General features: G+C 46.2%; 1 protein-coding gene across 7 annotated transcripts in view; it reads right to left on the bottom strand.

Annotated features, from left to right (window-relative positions):
- The window catches only part of LOC119972479 (protein EFR3 homolog A-like), a 209,342-nt gene extending 205,042 nt beyond the window's left edge, over positions 1 to 4,300 (bottom strand). For 5 of the 7 annotated variants that reach the window (XM_038809233.1, XM_038809236.1, XM_038809237.1 and 2 more), the window contains exons 1-2: positions 4,194 to 4,300; positions 3,885 to 3,988 (exon numbers count right to left, since the gene is read on the bottom strand). Coding sequence is in view for 2 of the 7 variants with exons in the window: in XM_038809239.1 (XP_038665167.1) it covers positions 3,885 to 3,894 (10 nt within the window). In the remaining 5 variants the exon portion in view is untranslated. The other 2 variants (XM_038809240.1, XM_038809234.1) reach the window with 2 other exon arrangements.
- Between the last annotated feature and the right edge of the window lie 8,078 nt (positions 4,301 to 12,378).

The raw sequence follows: 12,378 nt of genomic DNA, 5'->3' as shown, positions 1-12,378 counted from the left end.
ATGATGAGTATTTATTAGTCCTCATCCTACAGCAAAGTCTGGTCTCCAGTCGTCTTGGATTTCCCAGCCACTGGGCCAAGACCTCCGCTCTGCTGGGACTGTGTAGCGGTTGGTGTGCAATAACCCCCCCTCCCCCCATGTTAAAATAATCCACGCACAGGCATCTTCCACTCCAATACCCAACCCCCACCCACCCAAATGTATTTAGGGACACGAAACGTCAGATCCCTTATGGACAATTCCAACAGACCAGAGTGTCGCACCACCATCATAGCCCGGGAACTCCAGTGCCATAATCCTGACATCGCCACCAATCGCTGTCCCGCAGCCCAAAGGGAGATAAGCTGATTCTCCTCGGAGGCTTCAATGCCAGAGTCAGGAGGGACGCAAACCTTTGGAATGGCGCATTAGGCAGTGAAGGTGTGGGGAAATCAAACGCCAATGGTGTCCTCCGCTTGACAAAAGGTTTAGAACATGACCTAGTCATCACAAACACCGTTTCACCAGAGGGACAAGCAGAAGACCTCATGACAACATACAGAGTCCAAGCACTGGCACCTAATAGACTATATCATTGTCCAAGCAACTGATCGTAAAAATGTCTGCATCACCCGTGCCACAACTGGAGCCGACGACTGCTGGACTGGCCGCTGACTAATCCACTCCACCATCTCAATCACCCTGGCCCCAAACCTGCACAGGCAGAAATATTCTGCCACAGGAGAATCAATGTTTCTGGACTCAAAGACCCAGAGAAGAAAGAGCTACTCTGTCGCCGCCTCACAGCTAACCTAGATATAACCAATGAGCCAAATCCACAGAATGCCCACAGCACCTGGTCCACCTCAAAAGCCACCATAGTCGGCACCTACGAGGAAACGCTTGGGCTCTGGTTCAGTAAGAACCATCAGGAAATCCAGGATCTCCTTGACCGCAAACACAAGGTAACCCTGAAGTGGCAGTTCCACCAAAACTCGACAAGCCTACAGGCAACTGTAGGCAGAGGTACAATGAAAATCTCCCGACCTAAAGAAGAGACGATGGGGGGGAAAAGAGCGCAGGAGACAAAGCAACTCGTCGACAACCACACGGCTTATTCAGCGCAATTAAAAACACCGACAGTCCGAGTACCCAGGGACCCACCCCAGAGAGCCAAAAACGAAGGGGTGCTCAAAGACTGAGGCGCAATCAATGCTCACTGAAAAAAGGACTTTGAAGACCTCCTCAACCAAAACACAGACTTCGCCCCAAGTGCCCTTTTTGTTAAAAATAAATTTAAAGTACCCAATTAATTTTGTTTTCCAATTAAGGGGCAATTTAGCGTGGCCAATCAACCTAGACTGCACATCTTTGGGTTGTGGGGGCGAAACCCACGCAAACACAGGGAGAATGTGCTAACTCCACACGGGCAGTGACCCAGAGCTGGGATTGAACCTGGGACCTTGGTACTGTGAGGCTGCAGGGCCAACCCACTGCGCCACCGTGTTGCCCCGACCCAAGTGCCCTTGACACCATCCCACAACTTGCTACCATCTCAACGCAACCCCAGCTCGCCGTGAGGCCAACAAAATCATTTGCAGCTGAAAAACAAGGCCTCCGGCATAGATGGAATCCCTGCGGAAGTATTAAAATGAAGCGGAGAGGCACTCTTGACAAGAATCCACAACCTCATCACCTTGGAACGCAAGAGCATGCCAGGTTATCTCAGAGACACCTTAATTGTGACCATCTTCAAAAATGGAGACTGGTCCAATTGTGGAAATTCCAGAGAGATTTCACTGTCTGCACCATGGGAAAGGTCATCACGAGAAATCTCCTCAAGCGCCTTCGCCCAATGGCTGAAGAGCTCCTCAGAGTCTCAGTGGGGCTTCCACCAATCAAGACGCACAACGGACATCATCTTCAGCACGTGACAAATCCAGGAAAAGTGTAGGAAATTGCAACAACCTCTGTACATGGCCTTCTTCGATCTCGCAAAGGCCTTCAACTCTCACTCGTGAAGGATTGTGAAACATCCTCCTCTAATTTGGCTGCTCACAGAAATTCGTCACCATTCTCCACCTGCTCCACGGTGATATGCAAGCTGTGATCCTCATCAACAGAACTACCACAGACCCAATACATGTGCAAACTGGGATCAAACAGGGCTGTATCATCGCATCAACGCTCTTCTCCATCTTCTGTGCAGCAACACCATCACCCTGATCCACGGTCAGCCCACAGACAACGTGGATCATTTCACATACCTCGGGAGCCTCCTTTCGACACGAGTAGACAGAGACGATGAAATCCAGCAGCAATTCCAATGTGTCAGTGCAGTCTTCAGACACCTGAGGAACAGAGTGTTCAATCCAGCACCAAGCTAACAGTCTACAGAGCAGCTGTGCTCTCCTCCCTCCGTTATGCAACAAAAGAATGGACTATGTACAGCGGACACCTCAATCCCTGGAGAATATCACCAATGTTGCCTTCGCAAAATCCTGAAAATCCACTGGCAGGAGGCATGCCAATGAGCATCCTCTCCCAGGCCACTATCCCCAGTATCGAGGCATGGGTCACACTTGACCAGCTGCGATGCGCAACACATTGTCTGAATGCCCAACACAAGTGTTCCGAAACAGTGCTCTACTCAGAGCTCCGCAATGGCTAGCAATTACTACAAGGGCTACAAGGACACTCAAAGCCTCCCTAAATAAATACAATGTCCCCATCGACATGTGGGAAATGTTTGCCTTAGACTGCACAAACTGGAGAAGAAGCTTTCACGAAGGCGCCAATCACCTTCAGCGTTACAGGATGCAGCACGTTTAGGCCAAGCATAAACTGCAGAGAGAGCACAAAATCCAGAGTGTCCCACCTCGTCAAACATCACCTGCCAAAGCGGTGGCAGAGTCTGGATCCAGTATTGGAATATTCAGTCATGTGAGTGGAAGAAAGTCATCCTCAACTGAGGGACTGCTCAAGAAGTAAACTGTGAGCATTGTACCACATGGGCCAAAGCTTAAAATTTGCATTTGCATATAGTTGTTTCACCTATCATGGTTTTTCTTCAACAGGATCTTGCAAGAATATAGGTATTATCTTCCATGTACCGCTGGAGCATCAAATGAAAATAGAAAATAGATTTACACATTATTTTCAATGCACTACTTTAAAATATCATTTTAATAAAATCATGCCAAGAGGGATAACCAGGACTGGACAAGTGTAAAGAATGTTTTAAAAGCTGTGTATTGTGTAATTAAAAGTATTCAACAGGTTGATACTGCCTTACTGGGCAACTATGCATACATAGCATTGAGCAATCTCATTCTAAATTTCTCCTCCATTCAAGGGCTGTTTTCAACAGAAGTGATGGAAAAGAAAGTCCTCACCAAGGAGTAATACAAATGCACACAAAGAACGGAATGTCAAAGCAATCTTTTTTTTTTTTAAGTGTATGTATGGATATTTGTCTACATATCTGTAAAGTATGTGCACAGACCTAAACATATAAAATGAAATAAAGTCTTACACTAATCCTACAACATTTACATTATACAATTTTAAACATTCAATGAGTTTGTAAGAACATATCGATCACTGTGAAGCAAAGACAAATTAAACAATCAACTCTCTGAAGAACACATTAAAACAAAGCAGGATGTTGTTCAGAATTCCAGGCTATAATCTTGGGGATTCAGCAATTTGTTTTTTAAAAATATACTCACACACTTTCAGCAATGGGCAACCTGATTAACAATACAGCAGGCGAAGGAGATAAACAACTAAATTATCCAACGTCCCTCAATATTTTAGGCTTCAACACCTTCCAATCACGACCCCAGGGGTCTGCAGCTGTTTAAATACTTCACCATTGCTGTGCCTGGTGCTCCTGTCTTTACCTGCAGTCATCCTGGGCCCTGGGAATCCTACACCTCCCTCTGCTGCCGGACAACTTTCACCGACGAGATTTAGTTCATGGCTTCCGATTCCACCATTTCGTTACCTGCAGCCCAAAAGGAGATAAATATCAATCAGCAGCATCTGACCAGCAATCCCCCGCCCAGCGCTCCCCCTCCCCGGACAGTGAGTGTCACAGGACAGGCCGAGGATCTCCGGACAGCCCAGGCCCGGTAACAACTAACCCGCCTGACAAAGCAGAGTGTCGGCCTGTCGGCGCCCCTGTTCCCCACTCGCTCACTGACACCTACCTCCCCGCTGCCGGGCGGCTCCTGCGCTTCAACTTTGACTCGGGTTCAAAACATTCCTCAAGACTATCCCAGACACACACTTCCGGTATCAGGAGCACTTCCGGTTCCGTCATTAGTAGGCGGGGCCTGAGCTGAGAGTGACAGGAGAGAGAATGACAGGAGAGATAGTGACAGGAGAGAGATAGGAGAGAGAGTGACAGGAGAGAGATAGGAGAGAGAATGACAGGAGCGAGATAGGAGAGAGAGTGACAGAGAGATAGGAGAGAGAGTGACAGGAGAGAGATAGGAGAGAGAGTAACAGGAGGGAGAGTGACAGGAGAGAGTGACAGGAGAGAGATAGGAGAGAGAGTAACAGGAGGGAGAGTGACAGGAGAGAGTGACAGGAGAGAGAAAGGAGAGAGAATGACAGGAGAGAGATAGGAGAGAGAGTGACAGAGAGATAGGAGAGAGAGAGAGATAGGAGAGAAAGTGACAGAGAGATAGGGGAGATAGAGAGTGACAGAGAGATTGGAGAGAGAGTAACAGGAGAGAGATAGGGGAGAGAGAGTGACAGAGAGATAGGAGAGTGACAGAGAGATAGGAGAGGGAGTGACAGAGAGAGAGTGACAGGAGAGTGATAGGAGAGAGTGACACGAGAGAGATAGGAGAGAGTGACAGAGAGATAGGAGAGAGAGAGTGCAACCTCCAACAAACCATTGTTTGCAGCAAATTACCCAGCCTTCAGAACAGCGACCACGACACCACACAACCCTGCCAGGGCAATCTCTGCAAGACATGCCAGATTATGCCGGCGTTGGACTGGGGTGAGCACAGTAAGAAGTCTTACAACACCAGCTCGTGTTTGAAACAAACCTGTTGGACTTTAACCTGGTGTTGTAAGACTTCTTACCATTACACATGGAAACACCACCTAGCAGGTACGCGGCACATACTCGTGCGACTCGACCAATGTAGTCTACCTCATACGCTGCATGAAAGGATGTCCCGAAGCGTGGTACATTGACGAGACCATGCAGACACTGCGACAACGAATGAACGGGCATCGTGCGACAATCACCAGGCAGGAATGTTCCCTTCCAGTTGGGGAACACTTCAGCAGTCAAGGGCATTCAGCCTCTGATCTCCGGGTAAGCGTTCTCCAAGGCGGTCTTCAGGACACGCGACAATGCAGAATTGCCGAGCAAAAACTTATAGCTAAGTTCCGCACGAATGAACAATATAAGCATCTATTACATTCACCCCCCCCCCCCCCCCCCCCCCACCATCGGGCCTGGACTTGCAAAATCCTACCAACTGTCCTGGTTTGAGACAATTCACACCTCTTTAACCTTTAACCTGGGATTACCCCCTATCTCTGGATCTGTAATGATTTGATTACCCGCAAATGCTCGCATTCCAAGCATTGTCTGGCATCTCTGAATTTGTCTATATAAATGTTTCTGGAACATGCCTCTCCATTAACCTGAGGAAGGAACAGTGCTTCGAAAGCTCGTGTTTGAAACAAACTTGTTGGACTTTTGATGAGACCATCAATACACGCGACACGTGGTTAGAAGTGAACAGTGGTTTTAATCGTCTTACAACAAAGCCTGCCTGTGACGAGATGAACTCGAGATGAACTGGCAGCAGGCTCACTGATCTTTATACTTCCGGCTGGGGGAGGAGCCATGGGCGGAGCCAAGGGTGGAGCCCAGTACAAACTCCTCATCTCCCCCTATGGGCAGGGCTGCGCGATTACACACAATCCGGTACAGAGTACAGGCCCAATACATATGGTACAATACAGTGTGAATTACTGAGGTTTATAATTCACCACATTTAGCCCCTGTGAAAATAATCAAGTCCAGCGGGGGTGATGGGTCTACAAATTGAGTCTGTCCGGTGGCTGAGTTGTCCTTTGTGATCGGCGGAGCACCGGAATTGCAGCCTCTTCCGGTGGCTGGACGATAACGGATGGTTGGGGTACGATGGCGGACTCCGGGGGTGATTCTGTCCGAGCTTCGTACCCGCCTGGTTCGACTGGTGACGGGGAGGCTGGAAGCTTGTGGGCGCGGGTGCACGGAACATGGGTAGCGAACCGGTAGGCAGTGGCGGACTGGCCAGGGTGTCAGCTTGCCCGATGACAAGTGGGCCCCTGATGAAGTGGGCCCCCATATCAAATAAAAATGCAATAAAGAAACAAACACAGACAACTGTTATAGTAATAAAAAGGAATAAGAAAAAAAAGAGAACAGGACACAAATAAGCAGTGCATGAAAAGGAACGAAGCAGGGGAGGTAGTGGAAGGATGTGGAATAGGGGAGCCCGGGTCGGGCATAATTAAGGAAATTCCATGTTTTCAGCAAGAGTGTGTGAATTTAAAGATAAAGTTACAATTCGTGATTTGAGAAGGTCGGCAACTTCAAAGGATATCAAGCAGTAGTCTTGGTTCAGCCGGTACATCGGTCCGGGGCCCAGAGAGCCAAGAAGGGGCCCGTGAATCTCTGAAGGGCCCTTAAAAATTATAATTAATTAGATAAATAAATCTCCAACTTCTTTCCTGAGATTTGTATTCTAACTTAATAAAATATAATTGTTTTTAAAAAGAGCAATACCAAATAAAACTGCAATAAAGAAACAAACAAATAATCACTCAGTGTATGAAGGAACGAAGCAGTGTTAAACGGATGTGAAAAGGAGTGGGGGGGGGTGCTGGTTCACCCGGGTCGGACATAGTTGGAAATCCACGTTTTCAGCAAGAGTGTGTGAATTTAAAGATAAAGTTACAGTTCGTGATTTGAGATGGTCGGCAACTTGAAAGGATATCAAGCATTACATAGGGTCGTGAGGTCACCGGAAAGGAGAAGCGGTACCTTTGACCGTGAATCTTGAGGTCAAAGATATTGAAGTGATAAGCCATGATCGGTAAACTCAAAGGGTTGCGACTTGTAACACTACACTGGTATCAAACTGGACATGTTAACTTTGGTCGTGGGACCATTCTTAATGTCTGACTATAGTCGGACCAAACTTCTAAGTTTCAACAGTTGTCTCAGTTGCTTGCTGGTGTGAACACTGGACAGTGGATTGTCTCCTCTTCTGAAGCTGCATAGGCCACAGTAGTATTGACTAATGAACATAGCCTATTGAAGTGTAAGTAAGTTATTTTGTATTTTTTATCAAGTAGGGGTTTATCTGGCGTTCCTTCAAGTTATTCTTGCAATCATCAATATTCATTTTTCCCAATGTGGGCTATTTTTAATTAAGTTTTTATTTCAGGAATATTACCCCTACCAGCATGGAAAAGAAAAAGCATAAATCTGGGTCACTAAAACGCAAAGAACAAAAAGAAGCAGAAAGGAAGGAATCAGCCAAGCGATGCAGGCCTATTACAGAGTTTATAATACCACAAGCACAATCCACATCAATATGCAGTTCTGCAACAAATAATCAAGAAGCAAGAAACAATGCTCATGGTGATGATGCAATGGCATGCGAGTTACAAGAACAGAGAAGAGCTACTTTGAATGTAGAGACAAATACAAGTGCATCCATTACTAATCAACCCAGGCCCAATATTTCTTCTGGCTTCCTTGTTCTGGTATCTGTACTGCTTGTAGTTGCAACATCTGAACACATAGCTTCAACTAGTGACAGGGAATCAGATATTCCTTCAAGCATAAATGACTTGGTTTCTGAAGCACATCCTGTAAATGAACCTACGCAAGAAAATGAAAGATCAATTACTGGAATCTTCCATTATCCATCATGAGCAAAGCTAAAACTGTTTTTTGCTGAACATCCACTTCAGCCACTTGATGATCTGCCATTTGATGCTCGTTTGTATGAGAGGAAAATTATGAATGACTCAGTCCCAAGAAAATGGCTAACATATAACAAAAAAAATAGATGCTTATATTTTTCATACTGCTTAGCCTTTGAGTTTCCCAACACTTGTAATCCATCCCCCTTTTAGTACGTGGCTTTAGTGACTACAGGCGTATTAGCCAGAGCTTGACTTTACATGAATCGACAACAACACATGTCAGAAATGCTCAGCAATATATCAGTGTGGTTAATGATGGCACCTTAGATAATTTTTTTGCAGCATCACTAATTAAAAGGAAAGAAGAAGCATTGAAGCAGAGAAGTATTGTCATGAGGATTATAGACATCATAAAGATGTTAGGCAAGCAAGCACTTCCTTTTCGAGGTCACAGAAATGAATCGGTCTACACTCCAGATGATGAGGTTCTGAATCATGCCAATTTTTTAGCTACAGTGCAGTTGATGGCAAAATATGACCCCATTATGGCAGCTCACGTTTCTGCAGTGCAAAACAAGTCTAAACAAAGAATCAAACGATTAGAGCAACAAGAAAAGGCTCAAAGTAAAGACCGTGGTGGACTTATTACATACCTGAGTAAAACAAATATAAACATGTTAATCAAAATTATGAAGAATATGATACAAGAAAGAATTAGTCATGAAGTTTCTGAAGCAAAATATTATTTTATTCAGGTTGATTCAACACAAGATAATTCATCCATCGATCAGTTTAGCATTATTATTCGGTATGTGCGTAAAGGTATTGGGCGCAATTCTCCGCACTCACGACGGTGCGGAGAATAGCGGGGTTCGTAAAATTTTACGGCCACGCTGGTCTGACGCCCTCCCGCTATTCTCCCCCCCCCCCCCCCCCCCCCCCCACGCCCGACTCCCGATACGAATCGCTGCCGCCGTTTTTTTACGGCCAGCAGCGATTCTCAGCTGGCCGATGGGCCGAGTTCCAAGCCCTTTACGGCTGTTTTTACGAACGGCCAGACCAGGTGTGTTTGCCGTTCGCAAAAACGGCCGTAAAGTGCCGATTTTTAAAACCATGGCACCGATTGGCACGGCAGTACCACGGCCGTGCCAAGGGTGCCATAGGTCCGCGATCGGTGGGCACCGATCGCGGGCAGCGGGTCCGATACCCGCGCACTCTTTGTCCTTCCGCCGCCCCGCTGTATCACTTCGCGGGGCGGCTGAGGGGCATCCCGGCCCGCGCATGCGCAGGTTTCGCGCAATTGCGCGATGACGTCATCCGCGCATGCGCGGGTTGGAGTCTTCCAATCCGCGCATGCGCGGCTGACGTCATGTGACGCGTCAGCCGGCGCAAACTCTGGCAAGCGGGCTTAACGAAATTCGTTAAGCCCGCGATGCCGGAGTTTACGGCGGCGGCATGCTAGCCCCGACCGGGGACCAGAATCGGTTCCCGGTCGGGGAGGGGGAGGCTGGCGTCAAACCCGCCCGGATTTGACGCCAGCCTTACGATTTCTCCCTCTCTGGGAGAATCGCGCCCGTTATCTGTGAGCGACTACTTTCAGTTGTGCCAAGTAATGATGGTACAGGACAGGGACTTTTTGATCTATTGATTGAAACATTACAGCATCTTAAAATCTACCCCCAAAAATGTTTATCTGATAGCACAGATGGCGCTGCAAGCTACCATGGCCAGTATAATGGTTTACAAAGTAAAATTGCTGATGTGGCTGATCAACATGTTCATATATGGTGCTATGCCCATGTCTTGAATTTGATGATAACTGAAACAACAAAATGTTGTGTGTCTGCAGTTTCTTTTTTCAATTTGCTCCAGAATATAGCAACTTTTGTGAAAGCATCATACAAGAGAATGGCTGTATGGATAGAAGTTGTTGGAAAACATCTAGGACAAGAAAAAATGCAACGATTAAAGCTAATTGGCGAGACCAGATGGTCAGGAAAATCCAATGCAGCAACAACTACATTTGGACGTTTTGATGATGCCGGTACTTTCGTAAATCTATTGACATGCTTATCAATGATACAAGATTCAGAAAAGTTTGATGCAAAAACAAAACATGAAGCAAATGTTTTACTTCAAAGTCTTCTAAAGTTTGAAACCATATTGACAGCATTTACTTACTTGTATATATTTGAAACTACAACCCCGTTATCAAGTTATCTACAGACAAGTGGTTTAGATATGTTTACTGCATGGCGTTTGGTAGATTCAGCTACAACAAAGTTGAAGGAACAGACAAGAACATTTGATAACGTTCACAGCAAGGCTTTGGAATTTGTAAATAAATGTAATGACAGGATTTCACAGATGAATATGGATGAAAATCAAACATTGGAAATTGATGCGTTGGAAACAGCATTGCCAGTTAAGAGGCAGAGGAAGATAAAAAGAATGGCAGATGAGCTTATTGATGATGAAAGAAATTCCTCAGATTCTCTAGCTGATTTTCGAGTAAATGTGTTTAACCTAATAATGGATCGCATTGTCCAGTCACTAGAATCACGCTTTGTACACCACAAACAGTTGTATAAAGATTTGTTCTGCTTGGACCCAGCAACGTTTAAAACTATTGCAGAGAAGGGCCTTGAAGATGAAGCATTGGAAGGTATTGTTAAGCTGTTTCCATAAATCCGCAAAGATCAAGTAATATTGGAATTGTTTTCTTTTGCTTCAAACTTTGATGTATTAAAGCTATTGCTTAATGATGGTGAGGATATGGATCCCAGTTGCAACAATTGTAAAATTTGCAGCACTTGCCCATCGTGTGTACTAAAAATTCTGGCATCCAACAGACTTCATGACAAGGCATATGATAACCTTTATGAACTTTATAAAGTCATCTGCACACTATCAGGTACTCAAGTCCAATGTGAGAGGACATTTTCAAAGCTAAAGATCATAAAGACAAGGTTAAGAAATTCGCTGTCTGAGGAGAATTTGGAATCATACATGTTGCTATCCATTGAAAAGGAATTGTTAGATGAATTGGATGCAGAAGCAATTATTGACAGATTCGCACAATCATCTAGCGAACACAAATGATTGCTCTTAATATAGTGGACTGCATGCAGTGCTCTATTGTGCTTTTGAACTATCTGTTAATGTGTAAATTGTGCAGTAAACTATTTAAAAATATCAACCAATTACTTAAAATTTTAAAAAATAAATAAATAATTCAATTATAACATTCTGTATTTACATTTGGTACCTACTGCCAGTAATATGTACAGTACATGTACACTGTAATTACTAAGAAATACACATTTTTTCCACAAAAATTTTAATTGTACCCTTTTTTCCATATGTATTTTTTGAAAATTTTATTTATTCATTATGAAAATTAAATGATAACATTGTAGTTGTGGGTGGGCCCCCTTTGTCTCCTGGCAACCAATATTTTTAGACCCAGTCCGCCACTGCCGGTAGGTGCGGGGGCGTGGGGCACGGCGAGTTGGGTGGGGTGTAGTGTGAGGGGTACCTCGGCGGTGGTAGTGGTGGGATTAGATCCGGCAGGCGCTAGGTCCCGGAGGGTTACAGTGTCCTGACAGCCGTCAGGGTACTCTATGAAGGCATATTGGGGGTTTGAGTGGAGCAAGTGCACTCTTTATACGAGTGGGTCAGTTTTGTGTGCCCTGGCGTGCTTCCGGAGGAGTACTGGGCACGGTGTCTTCAACCATGCTGGGAGAAACCATGCTGGGAGCGAAGCCCCTGTGGTAGTGCCCCTGGAAAAAATAAAGAGCCGCTCGTGAGGGGTCTGGTTGGTGGCCGTACAGAGGAGGGACCTAATAGCATGGAGCGCGTCGGGGAGGACCTCCTGCCAATGGGAGGTCAGGAGCTTCCTGGACCGGAGGGTCAGTAGGACGGTCTTCCAGACCGTCGCATTCTCCCTCTCCACCTGCACGTTCCCCCTGGGGTTATAGCTGATAGTCCTGCTCGAGGCGATGCCCTTGTCGAGCAGGTACTGGCGCAGCTCATCGCTCATGAAGGATGAACCCCTGTCGCTGTGTACGTAGCTGGGGAAACCAAACAGGGTGAAGATGCTATGCAGGACCCTAATGACTGTGTGGGAGGTCATATCGGGGCACGAGATAGCAAAGGGGAAGCGGGAGAACCCGTCGATGACGTTCAGGAAGTACACCTTCCGATTAGTCGAGGGGAGTGGCCCTTTGAAATCGATGCTCAGGCATTCAAAGGGCCGAGAAGCCTTGACCAGGTGGGCCCTGTCTGGTCTATAGAAGTGCGGTTTGCACTCCGCACAGATCGGGCAATCCCTGGTGATGGCTTTTACCTCCTCAGTAGAGAAAGGCAGATTTCGGGCCTTGACGTAATGGGCGAGCCGGGTGACCCCCGGGTGGCAGAGGTCATTGTGGATGGCTTTCA

The sequence above is a fragment of the Scyliorhinus canicula genome, chromosome 10 (assembly GCF_902713615.1).
Source record: "Scyliorhinus canicula chromosome 10, sScyCan1.1, whole genome shotgun sequence".
NCBI lineage: Eukaryota > Metazoa > Chordata > Chondrichthyes > Carcharhiniformes > Scyliorhinidae > Scyliorhinus > Scyliorhinus canicula.
This window is presented reverse-complemented; position numbering and strand designations above follow the sequence as displayed.